The sequence below is a fragment of the Antrostomus carolinensis genome, unplaced genomic scaffold (assembly GCF_000700745.2).
Source record: "Antrostomus carolinensis isolate BGI_N321 unplaced genomic scaffold, ASM70074v2 scaffold3027, whole genome shotgun sequence".
In the NCBI taxonomy this organism is placed as follows: domain Eukaryota; kingdom Metazoa; phylum Chordata; class Aves; order Caprimulgiformes; family Caprimulgidae; genus Antrostomus; species Antrostomus carolinensis.
Genome location: NW_010325145.1, coordinates 6,247 through 31,075, shown reverse-complemented (window position 1 = coordinate 31,075; position 24,829 = coordinate 6,247). Strand labels below are relative to the sequence as shown.

At 36.1% G+C, this 24,829-nt stretch overlaps 1 protein-coding gene across 2 annotated transcripts; it reads left to right on the top strand.

Moving 5' to 3' along the window:
* Positions 1 to 5,473: 5,473 nt before the first annotated feature.
* Positions 5,474 to 21,760, top strand: LOC104518261 (coagulation factor XI). 2 transcript variants are annotated; one of them, XM_029085735.1, is made up of 14 exons: positions 5,474 to 5,531; positions 7,879 to 8,041; positions 8,715 to 8,821; positions 10,387 to 10,546; positions 11,124 to 11,233; positions 14,221 to 14,380; positions 15,134 to 15,243; positions 15,332 to 15,491; positions 15,620 to 15,729; positions 16,070 to 16,244; positions 18,107 to 18,282; positions 18,590 to 18,685; positions 20,031 to 20,170; positions 21,605 to 21,760. In XM_029085735.1, the coding sequence occupies exons 1-14, from the start codon at positions 5,474 to 5,476 to the stop codon at positions 21,758 to 21,760; spliced, it is 1,881 nt and encodes a 626-aa protein (XP_028941568.1). The 2 variants fall into 2 exon arrangements, with proteins under 2 accessions (XP_028941568.1, XP_010169409.1); XM_010171107.1 differs by having other exon boundaries at positions 15,620 to 15,735.
* Positions 21,761 to 24,829: the final 3,069 nt, after the last annotated feature.

The window sequence follows — 24,829 nt, the reverse complement described above, 5'->3', positions numbered from 1 at the left end:
CAGAGCCCTGGGACAGGCTGCCCAGGGTGGTGCTGCATGAGAGCACCTCTAGGGCTGCCTAGGAGGCACTAGAGGTTTCCAGCCACATTGGCACAAACTACTTTTTGGGCTCTGAAAACTGTTTGGGCCACATGCAGGAGGTGGACTAGTGGTGCTTACTAGACATCTACCTGCCTTCCTGAATTTAGTCCTCATGCTGCCAAAGACAAACACTCCTGTGTAGTTGTTAGTATATTGCTGCATACAGAGCCTCTTGCCATGTCTTGTCTAACATGTTATCCCACAGATACTCCTCTTCCATCAGGTGAAAAACTCAAAAGAGCCTTTGGAGAGTCCTACCCCACTTTCCTTCCTAAAAGCAGTATCCGTGCCACTCCCTGGTAAACCTCCCAGTATCGTGGTATCTCAGTTCATAGTCAGGTTATATTTAGAAGATGATCTTCATAGTTTGCATGGATTAAAAACTAGATTAACTGACTTTCTAAAAAAATAAATTTTAAAAAAAATCTGAGATTCTTCTGAAAATTAGAGTTCTCTGCTAAGTATAACTGCAACTTTTGTTCAACCAATGGGCTTTTCTGGTCCATGCCTGGAGTGTAGCTTGTGGGGATGGAAAGTGTTCATTGAAAATGCAAATTATTTTGAGCAAAGAGGCAGTCCATTAGCAAAAAACTGTATGCCCAAACCTCCAGACCTGACCACAGGCTAGTAGTTAGGGACACATAAAACTCACTCAAGAGTTACTGTTTGACAATTTAGAGGGCCTGGTTAAGACACTGGAACCCTTCAGTATGTTGAAATGTTCTCTCTTCTCTAATGGCTAACAATAACCAGCATCAGGTGTTTTAGCTGCAAGAGGCAAGGCTATGGGTAGTTACGTCATTTGTCATTTCTTAAAAAAATAGTAATAAAAAAAATCAAATCTATTTATAAGAACAAAATCAAAGAAGCCCTCTTACAAAACATACCCAGTAGTGATTTGTGGTTTAATATTTGCAACTGTCTTCTCCTTTTTTCTATTACTATGAATTTGGTCTCCATTGATTTCCTATTTGACATCTGAGGTGCTGTTACTTCTGGTCTGTATTTCTAGGAAGACTATAGTTGACATGTAATTTTAGGATATGGAACTACTATACTGCTTTTATTTCAGTACAATATGCAATCCAGCACATTCCACAATTCAGTGAGTAAGTTACTCTAGACACCTTTTTGCAGCCATTTTATGTGGAATTAAGTGAAACATGAGAAGGCATTAGCCTAGTGAGACAGTGGATTTTCCACTCGGATAATGTAATCTGGACTCAGATGAGAAGACTCCAGCTCATTAATCATAAGTAGGAAAGATCAAGATTTAATTTTTAGAACTTGTTTTAACAGCATTTGGTAATTTGCTCTTTCCTTTGTCGTGTACATAATGATAACCATGCAGAATTAAAGATAACATGGAAAATACTTCTGAATATTTGGTTTTTTTTTCTACTGGAGCGTTCAGAAGCAGGTCCTTGATATTATAGCATCCTCATTCAGAGGGAAGAATGTCCACAAAGTCATATCAAAATGAGAACTTGTGTTGTTCCTGTCTTACTGGTACCTTCCTTCCCTTGTTCCCTCCAAGATACTCCTCCTCTTGTTCCATGTCATGACTGGCAGGTGTCTCATCACAGAGAGTAGATCCTCTCCCATGTTGAAGCTGCTTTTTGAATAGGGTTGACATAAGAAATATGGAATTTTGTTTTGGCAGGCAGAATTAGACCTAAATCAGACTACAGTAGTGTCCAGTCATTCATTTCCTGAGATGAAACAATTCAGTAATTCCTGCCACCTTTGCAGATGAAAGATTTTGCATAAATCACAGTGGAAATCAGCAGAAAGCAGTATCAAGCTAGTAGGCAATTGCACTGCAAGGGAGATTTCATCTTAAAGAACTTGCTGACAAATTAGGCTGAAGCAGGTTTTTGGTTTGGTTTTGTTTTAAATACCAAGTAAAAATAAAACAGTCAAAACAGAAGTAAGCACTCCATTTTGTTTCATATGATTCATCTAAATTTTGTACTTGTATCATAAAAAAAAAATTGCATTTTATCAAAATGTTTTGATGAGCTCTTCTTTTAACCCTGCCATCTGAATTACTAAATCTTAATTACAATATCCCAATTTAGATGCCGGAATGTTATTGATAGCTAAATGAATACAATGAGAGAATTTAGACAACAGTAACCTTGCATGTGGAGCCTTTATAAGCCTAAGGAGAGTTAGGTGGTTTTGATATTTTATGCACTTTTGAATTTTTAGCTCTTCTCCCGGTTTAAATAATGTGATCTCTTTGGATTTCAGTGAAGCTTAGTAAACAGATACCAGCTGAGAATTTGTCTCAGCATATTTTGTAATTTGTCCTGTAATAAACATGTCCTATAATATAATAAACAGAAATTCATTCAAGGACATAGAGTTTGGAAAATATTCTTTTCTCTGTACAGAGGTACAACTCTGATTTGAGCAATGGCGCAGCAATGTAAACGGGAACATTTGTCTTGTGAGCAGCAGATCCACTGAAAGAAAATGCATTTATTTTCTACAGTGAAAGTGCTCATTATAATTCTCTTTGAATAGCATTGCTGCCTTATTTCTCAGCTTCAGAATCAAATCCAATTGATGCCTGTGTAGATGTAGTTAAAATGATGTATGCTTTTGGAAGGAGTTTGATACCTAAATTTGAGAAGTGCTGCTTTAAGAAAGTGGTTTTTTCTTTTTCTTTTTTTTTTTTTTTTTTCCCCACTAGTTTGCTTATGATGCAAACAGCCATCAGCAAAAGATTCATTTTCCAAAGACAATTTTCTAAAATAGAGAGACTGGATTATAGAATTGAAATCTTACAGAAGCTTCTGATAAATGGGTATGATTGCACGTATGATGAAACACATGATCTTCATTAAATTTATGATGAATCCACCCTGTTTTTTCTGCTGATATGAACTGTATTACCTTATTTTTCCAGAAGTGTGGGGTTGGAGTTATTTGGTGTTTTGTTTTTTAATAAGACAGCAATGAACTGGAATAACACTGCCCAATGTCTGAGCTGGAAAACCCAAGTGAGGCATGAAAAGTGAGGAAATTAAAAGTCCTTGAAAAGAAATTCTAATCCCTTTGTGCCACCAAGTGAAATGCACAAAACGCACATAAAAAGAAAAAAAGGAAAAATAATTATTTTAATTGAATAGTAGGGCAGGTTGAGCAACACAAAAACTTTTAAGTTCAGCTTGTTTAGTTTATAAATATTCAAATACAAGCTGATAGTTTCCAGGGGTGTAAAAAATTATAATAATTTTATAGATGAGAAAAGAGACACTACTTGACATAGCTGTGGTTACACAGGAAGGCTTCCGTGGTGCTGGCTGGAGGTGGTGTAGTATGCTTCCCCAAAGCTGTACTCCCATGATACCTTTACACCCCACAGCTGATGGAAAATCTCCTCTTCTGAGCTGAAGGTCAGCCCTGTACATGCGTCTTAGTCTCAAAACACTTCATGTTACAGCAATAAACTATCCATGTGTTTTGCAGTAAAGCCTTTCAGCACTCTCCCTTGTCGCTGTTAAGCACTTAAAACAGAAGAGAGCACATAAAAATGAAAATGGCTCTACTGAAAAAAAAGTCTTCTTCAAGCATGTTGGGGCAAAGCAAATGGATACACAGGAGAGTGTGAAGACTTTCTTTGAGACAGTTCTTCCTCTATAAGGAGGAGCTGGGAGACCTTGCTGGCCCACAAGTCATATAGAAGTCATTTCAATCATCGGGATGCTCAAAAAGGTCACAGTTGGGTGAAATGTTTTGATGTAGATATTTTTTTGAGTAGAGCATATGTATCTGTCTTTCCAGCATATTCAGTCTGAAAGAAAAGAGGTAAAAGAATGAGAGGGAGGGAGGAGTTGTCCCTTTGGCAATTTCCCTATGAAATGAAACATATCTTTTTCTTTTTCTTTTTCTTTTCTTTTTTTTTTTTTTTAAGATTTGAAAGATTTTTTTTTTTTTAATTTGAAATCTATTTTACTTTGGTTACAGATGTTGAAAAGAATTGTAGAAATCAAAACAAATTCTTCAGATCAGCTATAAATTAAGTTTGATGACTTCTTTTCACATTTACATTTCATATATCTGCAAACAAGTTTGGGTTAATTTCTGGCTTCTGGCAAGCTGAAGATGCTCTTAGTTGCACCTAACAACAAAATAAGAGTGTAGAAAAGGCCACAGTAAAACTATGTGTAAGATGTAAACAGGGTAATTTCTCCAGAGTATTGAAAAGGAAGAGTAAGAACTTGAACTGATGTTAAAGAAAACAGCACAGAATACAGAGTTGAAGAATATAGCTGTCTCTATTTGCCAAGGGAATGCCTCAAGAAAATTGTATAACTGAAAGAGAACGTAGGTAATGATTCTGTCCTCCGTTATGGTAGTTTTGTAACGGTGTCATTTACTTGGGGCTGAGTCACTCGTCTTACTGATTTCATGTGGATTTGCCCTACCTCAGCTCAAGATTTACTCTTGAAACAAATCTCATTCCCTGTTATGTAGGTTCTTGTGCTGCGAGCAGATACCCTGGCTGTTCTCAACCAAAGATTCATCTTTTATTTTAAAATGTCATCAAGAGGCAGATGCTCAGCTGATGTAAAACCTGGACATTGATTTCAGTGCAGTCTGGATGATGTGTGCTCTGAAAATGCGGCCTAAGGTCAGTAACATTATTGACAGAAAGAGTACCCATTCAAAGTAAATATTAAAGATAAGTTAGCATTGCAGGCACAGTAATATTTAACACAAACTGGTTTTGCTTTGTTTGTTTTGGTTTTTTTTTTCAGTAGAGCATAAACCTTATCCATTCATCCAGACCTCCTGTATGTTCAGGTATGTAATCATTATTGCAACTGATATTCAGTGAAAGGTTTTCATAGCAGCAAGACAGTGTATGTTGATCTATTTATGGATTGTGTTATGTGGTTAATTTATTTGATTCTTTCACAGCTTAAGTTGTAGTATGTGAAAAAAAAAAAAGAAATTGTTTAAAATTCATATAACATATACCAAAAGCAGTAAGTGTGAGTCATTTGTTTGCTATGTTGATAATAATATTCGCTTAACTACCAGGACAGAGTCAAGATTAATAATGACATTTTGATGGCATATTGCTCCCACTCTAAGCAAGAATGAATATTCTGTTGTAAAACAAAGCAGAAATTCTCTAAGTGCTTATAAGCTTGATTGCTTCTTGCATCTATAAGTAAAGGACAAACCTTTTATGCTACTTTATATATGCTATAACTGCATATCACAGCTGTAATTTGTAATTCTCAATGTCATTTTGGATTAATGGTGTAACAGTACAAGTGTAAATCATTCATATGCCTTGCAGTACTTTATAAAACTAATTATACACCCTTTATTAAACATATCCTAAAGAATGATTTTGTGTTTTTTTAGGATGATTTGGATTTATCAGACTTTTTATTTCATTTTCTTACTTGCTTCTGTTTACAGTGGTAAGTGAAATATATATAATTCCTAAGACAGGCACACAGAGTAAGACCACTTTTCTAGAAGGGGAGATGATTAGTAACTGCAGTCTGGTCATGACAGAGCTGCCTTGATTCTGCTGGGTTGTGCTCAGTTAAGTCTGGGTAACTCGTGTAACCCTATTCCATGACATGGAACTTTCTGAGGGGGTTTTACTGATGTTGTCCAACCACTCCCCCCATGCTGTCACCTCACCCAAGACCATGCTGCAGGCAGTTTTCTCTATTTGATGGAGGCTGTATCCAGCTCATAACTGTGAAATCAGTGTGATGTTCAGTGTCCTACACCCAATGGCAAGGTTAGCAGCTTTCGCAGAAGCTTAGCAAGGGAACACTTCGCAGTTGATGGGGGGCCCAGGAGGTGGAGTGGTTCCCCATGCTTCTCACCTGACTTGCCTCTAACCTGGATCCCCCCAGCACAAATTAGAGCTCTCCAAAGAAATATGTGTGCTGGCTGCCGGAGACTTGGTCCAGCGGTGCTGGGGTAAGCTGGCTGCACGGCAGGACTGGTGGCCATGGTGCCCAGTAGCTTCACTGGGGGCCAGCAGCAGGGCTTCAGAGCCAACATCCTTTATGTATGTTTGTATGTATTTAATTATTAATTAAAAAACCTCACCGACCTTCAGTCTTATTCACACATTGCCTTTATGTGAAGTTACTGATTTGAAAAGTATCTGTGTAACACCTATGTACCACCATGCTTGAAAGACTATTGCAACAAGTGTGAATAACTCCAGAAACAATTGTTTTATCATAAATTATTTTTTTAGAATTCTCTTGATAATGCTGGAGAATTACTGATTGTGTATGTTTTTCAGTGTCTGTGTTAATGATTTACCTTGGTCAGTTAGCAAAAGGCAAACTACAAAAATTGTGTTGCATTTCCCTGAAGTTCCCTATACTGATAAATTATAACTAAGACCTAACACAGGTTTCACTTCAGTAATGTATTAACTGTTCTCTCAGAGGAAAGTTAGGTAACTCAGCTTTTTAGCAAAATCTGTTTGATAAATGTAGTATTATTTAAGGAAATGTTTTACACGGATTGAAATCTTAGCAAAACTTGGAACATTTCTGAAGCCTCAGAATCATATTTTTATTAAATTATTCAGAACTGGCATAGTTTTACACGGTACATAGTCTTACAGCATAAATCAATTTTTGTGTGTTAATTTACAGTAGAAGAAGGTAAATAAGATCCAAAATGTTTGATACAGCAAATAATTGCAATATTTTTTTCATTTGACTTTAGAATTTTCTTACAGTGTTCTAAGTAATAGAAAGTGCTTTTCTGTTAATGACAAAGTTGGGCAAAGAAACTACTGAGAATAATAAACATTAATTTTTAGAGAAAGATCTTGAAAGTATGCATATCAGAAAATGTGGATATTTATAAAGTAAAAATTTTGTATTAACAAGAAATTAACCTTTAAAAGATATCAGCATATCTTGCACATATCTCTAATAATTCCTTACTTTTTCTTTTTCCTTTTTTTTAATTATATATTTTACTCATTTGCAGAAAACATAGAATTACCTAAGTATAGTTTATAATCACATTAACAAATAAAATAGATTTGTAATGCTTTAAAACTGTAAAATCCAATATGACAATTCATTTTTTTTCCAATGTAAATAGCTTTTGATATGGTATGATAGCTCTACAGTAACAGATTAAGCAGCTAGATAAAATGTTTTCAGTTGTGTTTCCTCTCATTCTGTAAAAATACAATATTTTCTCTTTTTTTTTTAAGCTAAGAAAAAGCACTTTTATAGATACAGGAATAAAAATTGTCAATTTGCTACCCCTTTGGAGGGCAAAATACAAGAAGAGAGTGGCAAAGCCAGCCCTCTTGTGTGTTTTGACACAGAGACCTTCCAAATCCCTTCATTTGGAAAGATGGGAACAGGTTGCAGCCTGGGTATCTTCATTGCACGGCTCTGCAGCGTGTGGGTTTTGTTGCGGAGTTCAGGATGGGATCGATGATGAATTCCTGCAGATGCGAGGCGGTAGCTGAGCTTTTTAGTCCGGACAGTTCCTGAGACACTACTCCTGTAACAGTATTTTCTTCATTGTAAAGTCAGTTGGAGAGGTTCAAGGTCGAATGTGAGGGAGCAGGAGTTTTATAAAAAGAGAGTTTTGTTTCTGCTGGAGAGCAGAGACTGAACTGTATTCCCTCACCCTCTTCTCCTGCCAAAGGACTGTCTGAAAAGCAAGGTCAATGATAAAGAGGAGCAGTGGCTTCACCCTCTCCTGGTGAACTGTGTGTGCTCCCATTTCTAGTAACTTAGGCATTTTGTTATTCTGTACCAGAATGTGTGACTCAGATCTATGAAAATACATCCTTCCAAGGAGGAGACCTCGCTACATTTTTTACACCGAGTGCCAATTACTGCCAAGTAGTGTGTACTTACCATCCCACCTGTCTGCTCTTCACTTATTTGCCAGCAGCATGGACTAGAGATCCTGCAAAAAGGTAAAATGTTCATCTTCATGTGGCCTTTGCTGGTCTCCTGTGATAATTTTAGGAACTCGGTAACATTTTGACAGAAAACAGGCACACAGGGAAAGCTACAAGGTTGCCATGGAAAACAATGTTGTGTATCTTTAAAGCTGGTGGTCTAAAAGAGTATTTGCTTAAATTCAAAAGATTAAATTTAGCAATGCCCAATCTTTCACACTTGCATATCAACCCTTTCAAGGAAACAGAAATGACTGTGCACTGCCTCCTCTGTGCCACATATTTATTGTTGAAGGACAATGTGAGCAATTTTACATCTCCAGTGGTCGCCTCTGCTGTCCCCCACCCTCTCTTTAGCATATTTATCTCACAATTAAGAATATCAGTAGCTTGAGAGGATGAGGCTGTCCTCCTTCCCTATGCCCAGTGCATTTCTGTCCTCCAAACTCTGGGCTCTGCTTCTCTCTTTGATGAGACCTCTTATAGCTCCCACATACACCAAGTAATCTCATTTGCCACCGGTGCCAACAAAGCAAATGCAACTCTACCTTATCTTTCTCCAAACTACACTTGTTGTCTAAATTTTAATGTTGAGGGATGTTGGACAGCCTGTATTTCACCTGAGAAACAATTATGAGAGTCTGTGTTGTGAACTGCAAAAGCTGTGAATTGCTGCATTTTAAAACAGGTTTTCCTGCTACTTAAAAGACAGTGATACAGAAACGCTGCCAAAAGTGGATATGGAAGGAGCTATCTCTGGACATTCCTTAAAACAGTGTAACATCCAAATTAGTGGTAAGATATGGTTATTCACATGTATGCATTTTATGTTCTGTATCATGTAGCAGATGTTAGAAAATTAACATTTTGAAAACAGAAATAAAATCAGGGCAGCAGCCAAGCAGGGATTTGAATGTTCTTTGCTCGATTTTTCAAACTCGGCTTACAAAATCTTCCACTGGTTTCACCCTTCAGCTGCAACTATCCACCACTTGAGGCTCTCCAGACAGGTAACAGGGAAATTATGCTCCTGCAGCCACTGTTTCATTTGCTAGAGACAGATGGGAGCACATGCTTTAACTGGTAGCTCCACTTCTAAAGATGAATTTACTACTACAATTCCACTCCAGCAAGCTCATGCAGCATGTGTGACCCTGCTTTATAACTTTGTAGAGCAGATGACCAGCAAAGCAGAAGTGCATAGTCATGAAGTGATATTGCCACCTTCATGTTTCTGTGTAATAATTTATTAGCAGTTCCATTTTTTAGTGTAGGTGTGCTATGTACAGTCTTAGTGTGAGTTATCAGCAGGCATATTTAAAGCCTATTAAATGTGTTGTTTTAAATATGTTTTCAACTTGTACCATCAGAACGATGTAATTAAGAGGAGATCAACTTTAAGCATAGCATGGTACTGCAGAAAAACAGAATAAGGAAGATTATATTTGTTTGCTTCCTGACTTAGAGGTCAAATTGTGTCTTATGGATGTCAGGCTAATATTTTAGTTTTATTGGTATGGCACCTCAATATGCCAGGGCTAAAAGGGTGTTACTTTATGTAGGTTCTCCATTGCAGCTATCAGCAAATCAGTTGTTCTTGATTTTGCTTGCAGTTTGCCTTTCAGGACTTTTGAAAGCCCTTTCTTGTCAACATCCCATCGCATTTTATATTTCTGAGTAGTTTTGGCCCAGCAAAATAGATTTCAGTGGGATGTTTTTCTTTACACTATATAAACTAATTGATATTACTGGAGTTACTCTAGAATCAGACTATTGTCACTTAAATGAAAACCTACCCATATATGTTTAAAGACCCCACCAATGCTTGGCTGACTTGTATTTTGTGAAGAGACTCCACCAACCATGAGGCAAACCCCGCATCCTGCATGGGGAAAGCTATTTCAAGCCCCAGAGTCCCAGTTCTCCCTCTGTGGAGTGTAAATAAAATCTTCTGACTCAAATGGGAGATGCCTGTTGCTTATGAGGACAGAATTTACCTTTTAAACTGCTCTATGAATTTGGAAATAGGGAAGTATGTTTTAGTATTAATCCTGAGTTCTTGCCTTGATTAATGTCATCATGGTCTCGGCCATAGTGGTTACAGCTCTGCTTTCATATAGGCAGAGGCACTGTCAAAGTCTGCCAGTTTTTTCCTCTGCCATGCGGTACTATACCTACACATCTGATTTTGTTATGAGAAATATACATGAAGTATGATGTAACTGAAGTATGCAGGGATGTGAAATCTGGATTATGAGAGCTGTGTCATACAAACTGCTATCTTTTGGGCAGTTTGGGGTGTGGCGTGGGGAAAAGAATAAGAACATGTTTTCAGAACTTGGTCTCTCTTTTTTTCACAGCTTGCAGCCCAGATGTCCACACTGGACTGGATATGGAAGGGAAAATTTATGATGTCACTATGGCTGACAGCTATCAACGGTGTCAAAAAAGATGTACCAATGACAACCGTTGTCATTTTTTTACATATGCCTCAGAAACATTTCACAATGCAAGCTTTCGGTAAATACAGGTTTGATCCCTTTACTTGGACAGTGCTGCGCTTTAGTAGAGTAAATCTCAGAGCAGACGAAGGTGTGAGAATTTATTCAAGGAAATAATTTTTCTTTGACTTGTCATCTTTGCAATATTTATTCAATCTTACAAATAGGAAAGTCTGGAGTAAATTAGCTTTCATTTGCCCATCAGTGAGGATGGCAAACTTGGTTGTCATAGCACTGAAAAAAATTAAAATCCTCTGGAGATATTGAAATGCAAATTATGTTGGTAGGTGTGTAGTATTATTGCTCTATTAAATCTTGCTCTGCTTATTGCTCTGAAAATTGCATCATCAGAGCAGCCAGAGAAATTCTTTCATTTTTATCAGGCCTATTTTTGAGCTGTTAGTCTGTTCAATTTTACAAGTTAAACAGTATTCAGCAAGCTCTGTTCATTATTTGAAGATCTTTCTGAGATTGGAGTTTGCTCTGGCCTATGGCCAAAACATGCACCGTGGTAGGAATTATGGGGTCAGGAGGATGGCGTAGACCAAAGAAGTTGGCCTATTGTCTTACCAATTTCTTTATTCTTTGTCACTCAGTAAAAAATGCTTCTTGAAACATACCAGTTTAGGAACTCCAACCAGCATAAAGGTGCTTGATGAAGTTGTGTCTGGATTCTCTTTAAAGCCTTGCCAGCTTTCTGAAATAGGTAATTATTTAAAATCTCTGATTCGGTTTAGTTTTAAGGGTTATGGATGAGAAGATGCAGTCTATCTCTGACATGTACAAATGTTTCATTATGTAAAATAATTCTAATATAAACTTATTCTTGCAAATATAGTTAGTACTCTCATGCACAAAGCAGGTTCAGATCTTTTTAATTTTTCCATTTTAACGTTTGTCTTACAAAAACTGTTGCCTGCTTTGAAGATGTAAAGAATTCTTTCATAAGATTAGCTTGATTAAATTGTATGTTATCTTTGTAACATGGATACAAAAATGAAAGGTAAAATCCTGCCAAAAATCAGGAGGAATATAAAGCTTTCTATTCTGTTTATATACTGTGTATGCACTTAAAATCTTTAATGAATACCTGCAGCTTTCTAATACAACTGGCTAGTATGAAGGGATGTATTCTGTGTTTTTGAGTGATTCATGATGAAGGCAGTGTTTGCTTGCTTCTGCAGTCATTACTCATGCAAAGTTTTCCAGTGTCCAAGATCAAACAGTGTGTATTTTGCTGCCTTATTCTCAATTGAAACATATTTCACTTTCCCCTCTCCGCCTTTTTAAAAAATCTAACTACCCCTTGTCTTACTGTGAGGTATTTTCCCTTCTTAGTGGTGGTGATGTTCTTCTGCTTCTCTATAGCCTTATTTTAGCTCACAGATAATCTAGTTTTCCCATAGAAATCCCATTGTGTAGAGACTCCGCATCTTTTTTTCTGTACCAATACATTTTCTTCAGAGTCTGCTAGTCTTATTGTAGGAATAATCTTTAGAAGGTATTGAAAAAGTAGTTTTGTTCAGATCTTAACAATGAAGACACTTAAAGAAAAATTAAGTGTGAAGAATAAAAAAGGAGGAAAACATTTTGTAAAGAGAAGAAAACAATTTATCTGTTCCCTCACTATGTGTATGAGAGAGAACGGAGGGAGGATTTTCTTTTTCCCAAACTCTTGCATTAAGATATACTAGAAAGGCACTTCATGATTAGAAGAAAAATCACAGTACTCAGGAAGGTCCTCCTCACAGACTTTGACAAGAGTTGGGGAACTGTAGCGTATGCACAAATAATATGATTTTAAGTTAAAAAAATATCAAAAGCCATTTGAGACTTTGTCAAAGACATTTGTGGTTTATGACAGTGATGGCACGGCAGTAATGATCCATCACAAATTAAATCAGAATTTCTGGAAGCATGTGAAGGTAAATCGTGTTCTTACCTGTGTTTCCTTGCTTTCTGTGTCTTGCGAGAAAGGCAAGAGGTGAGAGAGAGAAGGCATAAATCCTGGGATCATAGAAGCCTAGACAGTACTATTGGATCCATAGGTCTTATAAGGAGGTCATCTGTCCTTATCCAAGACAGATCAGCTATACCTGTCCAGACAGAGATTTGTCAGATGTAGTCATAAAATCTCAATACCACCTTCCGCATCCTTGTGTTGTAAATATCTAAAATGGGTTTATTTGAATATTTGTTCTAGTTTTTGGTTTTTTTTTTCTGACTGTATTTAGGCTATCTAGTCCTACGTTGTATATACGCTAGTGTTGTCGTTTTAAAAATAGATGCTTCTCCTTTCAGAACTTTTGGAATCACAGGAAATCTCTGTGAGCACCAAAAGCTAAATTATACCAAGAAATTTTGAGATTGCTTCAGTCAGATTCTAAGAACACTGAAATCATCATATTATGGGATTTTTCTGTTTACTGTTCTGCCATGACCTCTTCCTTCTGCTCAGTAATGCTAATGTTGTTGACTATCTAACTGTAGTTTATTTTCATTAAGAAGCTGGGGTGGGGAGGGGGGAGAGGAAGGAGGTAGTTCTTTAACCTTTATCTTGTGTTCTTTCCCAGTAGCTTTCCTCTCTTCCTTGAGCAGAACCTGAGCTCCTATCTTAATGCTAATTGAATGGTACTGCATACTTTTCTTTCAAGACTTTGTTCCTTCCTATTCAGCCTTTCATTTCACGCCTTTGCCTTTCTGAGTTTGTCCTTATGCACACATGCTATTACACATCCATAGGAATTTGACTGTATTCTTACCTTTTGCAAAGTACCTTCCTTGTGGTCAATGAATATTGAATGATCACTGAACATGATCATTGAGATCATGGGTTAGCTCCCTTAAACTTCTAGATCCACATTTGTGCTTTAAATATAATTTCCTTTAGAAACTGACCATTCTCCTGAACTCTATTTCTACTTAACATGGGATATTACCTACTAATTGTCAGAGTTATATTCATTGTTTTTATTGTCTGTACAGCTTGATAATTTCAAGAAATATTCTCTGTGCTGGTGCTTCCATTTTTCTTCTTTTTATTGTTGCACTGGGATTTTAACTAGGACTTCAAGTTTATTCTTGCAGAAGGCAAATCATTCTTCTCTTTCTAAACATGCTAGTACTGCCTGTAACTTTTATATCCATAGTCTGATTGTGTGAATTATCCTGCCAAGCCTCTATTACGTTATTTTGGTCATGTCAGAGGGCAGACTGTACATTTCTCCTGCTTATTCTGCCTACTTTTCAAATAGCATTTAATAAAGTGTTAAAAGCATCATCCTATTTTTTGTCTTCTTGTCTTCCCATGATCCTCTTAGATATACTCATTACCTTAGTTATTTTAGACTTTGCCTAGATTACCATGATTTATTCCTAACTCTGGATTTATACACTGATGTCCACTGTTCCTAATTTAAAGCCTTCCCTAGCAGATTAGCAAATCTATGTTCTAACATGTCATTTCTCCTCTGCATGAACCCTATCCTTGCTCAGTAGTCCTCTCCATGAGTTTATAGACTCAAAATGGTCTTTAGAAAAAAGTTTTTGGTTAAAATGGCATGTTATCTTTCCAGTTTATCACAAAGGAAGGAAAATGTGAATAAAGATAGCAATGAATAGTCTGTAAACCTTAATATTCTGATGATGTAGTAAAATCTTTGGAATTCTGATATTCTGTTCTTGTTTATCCAGATTGCCAAACGGACATTTTTGAAGATCAAGAATTTTCAGGAATTAATATTACAAGTTTTTTCACTCCAGATATCTCTGTCTGCCAAACTATTTGTACATACTTTCCAAAGTGCTTATTCTTTACATTCTTTACCAAGGAATGGCAAATAGAATCCCAAAGGTGAATATGATGACTTTAATTCTCTATGTAGATTTTGTTTTAAAGCACAGTCTTTTTTTTTAACCACTATTTTCTTATACTTATGGAAATTTTTGTTAAACAGTTACTTTCAGGAAAGCAATCCCTTTTATTGTTTTTATTAATAAGTTTATAATTTCCTGTGGACATTTCATCTGTTCTCCCTTGTGATCAGGGGTTTTGTATTGCAGCTGCATATCTGGTGTTAATCTGAAGAGAGTTATACACATCAAAGAGACAGTGAGTCTCCAGATTGCTTTAATGACTTAAAACTGAATTTTATGTAATTATCAAAAGTATCATCTAGTTTCCTACAGCATTATTTACTTGAAAAGATTTTCTATAAAGTTAACAGTTTTAAAAATGTTTCTATTGAGCTTCCTTCTTTCCTACTTAGTAGCGAGAATAGTTAAAAATCTACATTCCACACAAAACAGAAAAATAAAGTTTCAAAGGAATTCTAAGAGAAAGCAAAGCTGAGATGGCATATATCATCTAAGGTCACCTCTCCTACGTATGTCTAAATACTGTAATGCCTTTAGTAGTACAGTCATATGCCATTTCACAAAGCTACAGAAGCTCCCTCAATTTAGTGTGAACTAGTGAAGTTCGTGAATGCATTTTCATATGAAATGCTTTTACAGATCACATTTATGAAAGAACCTTCCCTTACCAGTACCTAATCGATGAATCTGTGAGAACAGATTTAGTTATTGTAAAAATTTTTCATTTCAGAAATCTTTGCCTTCTGAAGACATCAACAAGTGGGATACCAGAGGCACTTACATCACGAGCAAATGCTGTATCAGGCTTTGGTCTCCTAAATTGCAGAAGATCCTTTCCTGGTAAAAAATAAATTATAATAAAAATACTAATTCTAAATTAATAAAATTAGCAGACTTTCTGATGCTTGAAATGCACTCATTCTTACAGCCTGCAATTCTCGCACTTACATGCATATGAATTTTTTGGGAGATGAACTCAATGTTACTTATACTAAAGGACACAGAGCCTGTCAGCAAGCTTGCACAGACGTGATCCGCTGCCAATTTTTTACCTACTTTCCCCCCCAAGATTCATGCAATGAAGAAAGGTGAGATTTATTTCTCAAAATGTTCACAGATTGCTGAAATAATCATTCCACAGACTTGTTCAGGGAGTAATGTGTGTGTTTTGCATTAAAAAAGTACAGACAGAATCTTTGCACTAATTCATTGGCAGAAAGTGCGAGTGTCACCTAAGAATGTCCTCAAATGGATCTCCAGTGGAAATAGTACATGGGCCAGGAAGGATCTCTGGATACTCACTGCGATTATGTAAAAAAAAAGCCAGTACTGGTAAGTAAACCTTCTTTCATGTAAAAGAGACAGTACATGAAGCCAAAACTTTTTTTTTTTCTTGTTTGGTTGGTTGGTTTGGTTTTTTTGTTTTGTTAAATTTGTTGCATTGAATTGCTTACAGCCCGGTCTGCACATTATAAACACCAACAGTAGCCATGTGAACTTCGTTTTGATAGACTTTATGATCATAAATCATAAAGGGACTAGAATATATCATGTAACTTTCTTTGCAATAGATGGATCCCTATTCAGGGGTCAGCAGCAGTCTTATCTTCATTTTTCATTAGTGAGTGCAAATTATCTTTAAGCACATTTAAAATTATTTCTGTAGTGTGTATGCAGCGTTCTGCAAGAAATATTAGGATTGTTGGAGGGACAGACTCTTCTCCTGGTGAATGGCCGTGGCAAGTCAGCTTGCATGTGAGGTTATCTCGTCAGAGACACCTCTGTGGGGGCTCTATCATCAGCAACCGGTGGATTCTTACAGCTGCTCACTGTGTCCTGAGGTGAGGCCTAAATGTAGATGTACAAATAAAACAAAAAATTTCACTCAGTGTGTGAGATAAGTTGAGATCTACCTTTCAGGAAAATAAAATTGAGGACTAGAATAAAATAAACTCCTTTAATGTAACCAAAAAGTGAACTTCTGAAGTAGACTATTCATATCCTTAATGTATTGGGAACTCCATACTTTGTCCCTTTGTTACACAGTATAGTACTACTGATGCTATATTATTTTAATGCATCTAGAAGATGAAATTCTAAAGCAGACACCAGATTCCCACAGAAACTTAGACATTCTCATAAAATATAAGGTTTTTTTTCTTACTGTAATACCATATTATCTATGAAGGAAAATCTGTTGCTAAGTTAATGCATTTCATGAGCTTCAAATGACTTATCTCAGAGATTTCTCCAAGGCACATAAGAAATGGTAATAATCTGGTAGCTTCAGCAGCAGGGTGCTCAGCAAGTTAACTTATTTTACCAGGACATAAAGTAAATCTCTGCAGGGGTACTTTAAAAGGTTTTGTTTTGTTTTGTTTTGTTTTACAAATTCTATCAATCAGTTGATGAATACCCTATTATAAGTGCAGGTTTCAGCTGTAAGAACAAAATTTAAAGCAGCCAATACCTTTGACATTGTTGATTTGCACATATAGTCTATATTTTTTGTCAAATTACCATGAGATTTGGGTTATGAAATTATTTGTATTGTGAACAGCTGATTTAATTGTCATGCAGATGATTCATTCCCTTTTTCAAATTGTCATCACATGTAAAGTTATCCTGTCATTTACAGAGTGAGATATAATGCAGTCTGATAGGAGAAAAGGACATGAAACAGATAAAATGCTTCCAATAAGAGGATGTTGACCCAGTAACATAGTCCAAAATGAGGCAATTTTACACAGTGTAGTACATTATCCATTATTGTTTTTGCATGGAGTAGTATTGCCAATATTTTGCCTCCAGTGGCAAACTTTATAAAAGTGGTTAAACTTTCTAAAAAATCCTATATAAAAAATATCATTCTCTATCTGCTATCCCGTGTAGAAGTTACCAATGTCATAAAAGGCAAAGAGAGAAAATATGCTTGCAAAAAAAAAAAAAAAAAGGTTTTGTTAATTGGAAATCATTGAGCCTAACTGATATTTATTAATTCATATATAAAATTCAAAATTTTTTGAAAGGTTATTTAAGACAAGTTTTGCATCTTTTTCATTGCATGTACCAAAACTTCCAGGTTTCCTTAATGGAGAATTTCACGATGAAATATCCTATAAGCTTACTCAAAGTAAAGTTGAAATCATAAATATTAACTGGAACTTTGAATATAGTTCTCTGATATTACACTTTCTAATCTATATTTACATGGCTAGTATCATTTTCCTAACATGTAAGTGTCGGGATAGACTATTTGAATTTATACTCCCAATCCCATTTTCATTACTAGAAAAGCTGTTGTGTTGGAATGAATGGAAAAAATCTCATTTTTTGAGGCTTGCATTAGGCTCTTGAAAATTAAAAAAAAAAAAGTAGGAGAGGAGAAAAAGGAAATAAAAGAAGGCAGAAGGGGAAGGAAGGTGAAGAAGGATCAGGAGAATGAGAGTTTGAACATAAAGGAGAGAGAAAACTGATGTGGGATGAAAATAGGAACAGGGAGAGGAACAGAAAGAAGTGGAGGGAATGGACAAGACAAACTTTTTTTTTAATTTTGAGAGCGTGAAAATAAAAAATGGAAAGAATGACCTCAGTGCTGTTCACTGTACACTCAGCAGTAATGGGAGATGTTGGCATCTGCACTCAGACTCTAAATCAGTGCAAATCTGTTGCCACAGACTGACTGTTTGTCTTTTTCCCTCAGTCTTGAGAATCCCAACATTTGGCGTGTTTATGCTGGTATTTTAAAACAATCAGAAATAAATGAGGATACGCCCTTCTTCAAAGTGGAAGAGATTATTGTACACCCTCAGTATAAATACGCACAGACTGGATATGACATTGCTTTAATGAAACTTGATAAGCCTATGAATTTTACTGGTATGTAGTGTATTTCAGAGGAATTCTGAAAATGTGCAGGATGACGCAGGGCTGGCGTTGGTAGGGCAGTGCATGACACCTGGGCTGGCTTCCTTTAATATGCAGTTACTGGGGTCTGAGGAGAATCTCATTCTGTTGCCTTTGAAAAGAAAATGGGTGGCTTTTATTCATGTGACTGGAACAATATATAGTGTAAGGGACAAAGCATGACGTGGAGGCTGTCATCAGGGGTAGTGTAGATGCACAAAAAACCTTAATGTTGCAGTTGTCTCTGCTGGTCAAACTAATATTTTTAATCACATTTTAGATCTTCAGCTACCTATTTGCCTGCCATCAAAAGAAGACACTAATGTACTTTATACTGACTGTTGGGTAATTGGATGGGGTTACAGAAAAGAAAAAGGTACAGATAAATATTTAAACAGTGGGATCTTTTATTTGCAAATTTAATGCCATTAAAATAATACTACCCCTCTTTTTTTTCTTTTTTAAAGAAAACCCCCTTCTCTTTTAAAAGAAAATTCACTATGTACCTGGCTACCATTATTGCTATCTGGCCAGCACTGTAATATAATTCTTAATGAAAGTCTACTTCTATTTAGACATCATAAAATATATATGAAAGATGTATGAAATTATCCCTAAATAACTCCATGCTCTGACACAAAAAATTGATTTTTATAACTTGTTTGATTCAATAATTTGAAATATGTAAGAATGCAACCCTAAGTATATCCTGTACAGCCCTCAAATGCTTTTCCTGAGGTTCTAGCTTAATCTACTGGCAAAACCCAGTATATATTTGGAATGCACACTCCTTTTTGTGCTTCCACTTAAAAAAAGCCAACTGACTTATCACTGAACGGTGAGGTTTTGAATGACAGTCTGCACAGAACTCATGATTTGTTTTTTTCAAACATGATTGTATTTGACTTTAGAAATCTGAGATTGAAGTATGCTGCTTTTATGATTCTGAAGGTTGATGATAAAGAATTCCAATGACTTTTGTGTTTTAATAGTAAATGGGATTTGAACAACTCTGATTTTATATGGAGGTAGGCCAAATAGCTGTTAATTATCTAAGTCTGTTTTTACATATATTTATTTATATTTTTATATATGTAATATTTATTTGTATGTGTGTGTACATATACATACACCTATTTAAACAGCGTTCTTTCTTTTATACACCTTCCTATTTGAAGGTTAGAGTTCAATGTGAAAGCCAACAAATTTAGGCAGATATTGTATAGTCTCTTTTCTTCTGTTAATTTCTAAGAAAAGGCTGCTCTCAAATACTGTTATTTACTCTATGTGCAAATTTCTCCATTCTGTAAACTACTGGGACATGGAGTAGCACAGATTTGGCAACTGGGAGATTCTGAATCTGTTATGATACATTACTAAGAAATTATTGTTAATAACACAAAGCAATGCTCTTAATGGGAGGACAGGTTCCAAGGGCCAATGTCCTGAAAGCCATACTCATACGAGGATTCACTGCAAAATACAAGGGAGTTTTGAAGTTTTATGTCATGAGACATAAAATAGCATTATAAAAACATTCATCTTAGCAGACCTTTCACATTGTTTACTAATACAAAAAAAGGAAGAATTGACATCTTGAACATCTAACAACACTCTAAAAGCAGTTGTCTCCAACTTTGTATGAGGATTTTTAGAGTTTAATTTCAACTTTCATTTTGCTAGAAGCAAACATTTCTCTGTTCATACCACCTATTACATAGGTCGTGTAGAAGATATTCTTCAGAAGGCTACTGTTCCCCTCATGTCAAAAGAGGAATGTCAGGCAAGGTACCGGAAACGCAGAATAGGTGACAAAGTGGTCTGTGCTGGCTATGATGAAGGTGGAAGGGATGCTTGTAAGGTAATGAAAAGAAGTAGTATATAATCATATATTCCAACCATCTGTTCAAACACATAATTGTATACTGTAATTATTTTTTATTTGCCATTAGAAAACTGGTTATCAATAGAGCTGTTGATTAACTTGTTGCATGTCAAAAGCACAGATAAACAAGGTATATGCAAAATATTCCTTATGTAACTTTGAAATATTTAGGGATCGATTCAATGGAGAAGAAACTCTGAGTGTGTGAATATATATTATATACATAATCATTATATACAAATATATGCAAATAATCCATTTAGGGAATAAAGAAAATATTCCTTCTGAGTATCAGAAAACCAAAGAGAGCAAGTATAGTATCTCAAATAATTTCTCCAATAAAACCAGATTTTTTTATGTGATGTTTTTATTTCCTGACATGAAATACAGTACACCAAAGCTTATTTTTAAGCATCCACTGTGTACAAACCAGAAGGGAGGGTGCTAGCAATGCTATTAAAATGCATGGGGAATGGAAGACTAAAGACAACCTGAGCAGATTGATCTATTCATTGTTAGAATTGAAAATGTCATAACAATGTGAGCTCAGTGAGACAAATTCTCTGCTCAAGTGTAAAATCGTGCACGTCCATTAATTTAAATATTCTGAGTTAATTTATGCAAGAAAATAGTCTGATTAATAAGATTTTTTTTACCAAATACATTATTTTCATTTTAAGCATTTAACAGTTAATATTTTTATGTTAAAATGTTAGTGCTACTATGATCAGTACTGAGTAATTAGGAATAAAAATACTTGGAGCTGGAAAGTATTTTTTCCTGTATGCTAATTAAGCTTTCTTTATCTGATATAGGGTACCAGAGCATGGTGATGCTGTTCTATAAAAATAACACACTCACTATTGTCTCAACATCTCATAACAGCTACACTAAAGAGCATTATGTTCAGAAAGATCAGTTAGGAATAGGAAAAGCAAACAAGTATTTTATCCTGAGGGGGAGAGAGTCACTCAGACAAGATAAGCCACATAGAGTACTGAGCTTTGTGTACTAAACCCAAGGTCATAAGAGAAAATATGGGCAAATTTACTGTTTTTCTCACTTGCCTGTGTAGTCTTCAACTTACATTTGTAATCTTCATTGGGTTTTAAATCAATGTATGTAGAATTTTTTATTTTAGTTTTTTTTTTAAAAAAAAAGGCATCCAGTAGCAGAAAGTGGAAATTATTTGCCATGACTGGAAAGTATTTAGAAGTCAATTTACTAGAAAAAACAGAAAACCTGCTTCAGTACTCTGTTGATTAGCCTTAAGCAAAAGCAGTTAAAATCTAGGCAGTTATGCTGGTGTTAACGTTGAATGATGCTGATTTTAATCAATGCTTTCTTTGAGAGAGAAATACTGATGAGAGCTCTTCCCTCTGTGCTCTGCCTTTTTCTCTGGTGATGCAGGGAGACTCAGGAGGGCCACTGTCATGCAAGCACGAGGAGGTGTGGTATCTGGTGGGCATCACCAGCTGGGGTGAAGGCTGTGCTCGCCCAAGGCAGCCGGGTGTCTACACAAAAGTTGCTGAATATTCAGACTGGATTCTAGAAAAAACTACATAGCATGAAAGTTACCTAGTGGCTCCAAGTGATGTCGTGGAATAATAACCCTGGGAACAATGTGATGAAGTGTATTAGCATTTTTTAATGGTGTTTCTTTTTAGCCAGTAATGTAAGAGACTTGATTAAAAGGGTAGAAAAGCAGGAATTAATGAACTTTGCCATTACTAAATAAAAAACAGTAATAAAAATATACTCTGTCATCACTGATTTATCTGAAAAAAATAATATGTCTGAACCATTGATTTCTTCTGTCCTTGCTAGCATAAAACTGGAATGGATGAGGTTTCAGGGAAGGTGTGAACCTGGGAGCTGGAAACTACTTCTGACTTCCAAGGTTCAGATACACCAATGGAGGTTTCCTTCCCTTGTCTGAATTTGATTGAAATGGGCCAACCAGTTACAAACTTACAAAGGGGCTTAGAAAAGTGAACTAGAGGCAGGGAGAAGCCTATACAGTTGTATAAACCTTGTTTCCTCTGGCAATTAGCTAAAAATTAACCAAAAAAGTGCCAATACTGAGAAAACAAAACCAGAGGACTTGGCAAGCTCTTCAGTAAAAAATTTGCAAGTATGGTAACAGCGCTGTCTTTCACTTACATTATTAGAATTTTTGTGGAAAGTTTTGTGATAAGAAATATAATGTGGATTTACTTACCTTGAAACAGAATATCCAGAAAGTCAATGAAAGAATCATCTCCTTTAGAGACATAATAAGTCATTAATCATTAGCACAATATATTTTTATTTTCCAGAACCCTAGCTCTCCTTGATTAAAGATACAGCTTTCTCTTTTTCCTTTTCTCCTTTTTTTCCTTTTACCCTTTCTCCTTATTTTGTGTCAGGTAGCAAATATGTTTTGTTGCCTAAATTAACAGAAAGAAACAGTAAGAAACAGCAGTCAAAAATTTATTACTTTTCCATAATAAGAGGCAGCATTTCACACTGAATCAGAAAGGAAGGCAGAGGACTTAACATTGTCTTTGCCAAACTTCATGAGCTTGTTGCCTAATCATCTGGGTTACCTTATTGCTGAAAATATGTTCTAGAGCACTACTTATAATTACCACATACCCACACTGAGTATGTTGTGGAGGTAAACAGCAGGAGTGTCTTTGTAAGTAAATAAAGTCATGACAGTTAGAAATGAAATGTCAAATTTATCGGAGAAAACAATTAAGCTGCTGAAAATGTCTTCTGTGTTTAATTTTTTGATGCATTATTTGCAAATAATGCTGAGGAAAAATGTAATTCCACAACTACGAGCTTACAAACAATTGTATCTGTGCCTAAGTACCCAAAGAGCCCCTGCAGTCAGAGAGCTTCTTGGGTTGTGCAGTCCTAAACTGACCACAGTAAACACACCTGGAATTGCAATGCTCTATTCAAAGGCTGTAGTTTTATTTATTTGATTTTAAATAATCAAAATTCAAACCAGGGATGAAAACAGTCAAAATGTAACAGGAGGAGAGAGGGAATGGTGCTGCTGCAGGCGCAGCTTGGGAAAGAAAGGCACTGCCTTCCCTCTGCCCTGCAGCAGGCTCCCCGGGACGGGGGTTGGCAGCACTGGTGCTGCACAGTGCTGAAGGTCTCCCGCTTTGGGAATCCCCAGGCAGGCTGTAGATGTTCAGAGAGCCAAGATGCAAAGTCTGGCATGTGGTGAGGGGATTGGATCAAGGAGCAAGGGGAAGGCACATCACTGTACTGGGACTTCTTGCCAACACTGCAGAAGAATGGGAGATAGAGGTGGGGGCTGATATCCTTTCCATGCTCTGTTTAATCCACAATTGTATTAAAATATCAGCAAACCTCAGACATGCTGTCAAAAACCTTGAGATTTAAATAAGGGATTGAGAGTAGGAAAAATAGAAAACACAGCAAAAAGAGGATTCTTGACTTTCAAATGTGATTCTGTCCTCATGGGGAAGGAATAAAGACAGCTGGAAAAGAGCTGCTGAAGAAACAGAGGAATTGCTTCAGTATGAAAACAGAGACTGAATCTCTATAAAGAAGAATCATTGGGAGATCATCCAAACTACCCACCTGCTAATAATCAAGCTGTGTATTTGCTAAAGAGCATATGCAGTGTCAAACTGATAACCTTTAATGCTTTCTCATAATAATGCTGTCATCAGCTTATTTTTCAAATGCACACAAAATGTATGTGCTTTTCTTTTTATTTCTTCTTTTTCTTTCTCCTTTTTTATTTTTTTTTTGTTTTCTGCTACAACTTTCCAGGTTGTGGCTACTGGAGTAATGAAAAGGCAGGTCAGCAGTGCTCTGTAGACCTCTGGATCTCTATTTTGTTTCTCAAAGGTATACCTGGTGACAGCAGTATGCCAAAGGAAATTCAGCTGTTTCTGTGGAAAGGATAAGGGATATCAGTGACTGCATATATCCTTCATGAGCAGCTGTTGACCAGATAAAATATCATGTTTCAATGTATTTTCACTTAGAGCAGATATACTTCTGTGAAGTTTTGCATTAGTTGCCTGTTGATCCATAACAAATTCTTGATGGCTAAAAGTGAGTAACAGGAATTGATATTATGTGGAGAATGCAGAAGTTCCTGGTAGTTGTACAAGGTCCTTATGACTACGTTTAAGAAGAACTACACAAAGTAGCATCTGACCTTTCTGTGGATTTATACACCAGCATAATATATAGTTCATTGAGACCTTTAGACTCATAGATAGACACACATTGGTGTTATTAAGTGCTATGTTGCTTAGGCTTTCTGTTATCAACAGGTAGCTCGCACTAAATGAGAGGCAGTTTATGACCTCTATTTAATTCTCCCTTCTATCACCCTGGGGAAAAATAATTTTTAAAAACTAACAGTCACAAACCCTATCTCAGTCTCTTTAAAGAAAAGCCTGGCCTTATACTTTAATTCTATCTCTGTTTATGTTGGTACAGAACATACTCATCAGTGCTTTAGTTGTTATTTTGATTAATGGCAAGCATGTCTGACAGTGTCTTATATTCAGCTCTTTAGTTACACAAAAACTCAATAAAGGTCATGATCTTACTTATACTAGATAGGCAGAAATCTTGCAAGGGACAAGCACC

Excerpts from the sequence above, each read along its gene's own strand:
- LOC104518261 (XM_010171107.1), top strand. The coding sequence starts at position 5,474 with ATGATTTGGATTTATCAGACTTTTTATTTCATTTTCTTACTTGCTTCT. Across the intron at positions 8,822-10,386 it reads GTGTAACATCCAAATTAGTG|CTTGCAGCCCAGATGTCCAC; the intron begins GTAAGATATGGT and ends TTTTTTTCACAG. Across the intron at positions 16,245-18,106 it reads GCTGCTCACTGTGTCCTGAG|TCTTGAGAATCCCAACATTT; the intron begins GTGAGGCCTAAA and ends TTTTTCCCTCAG.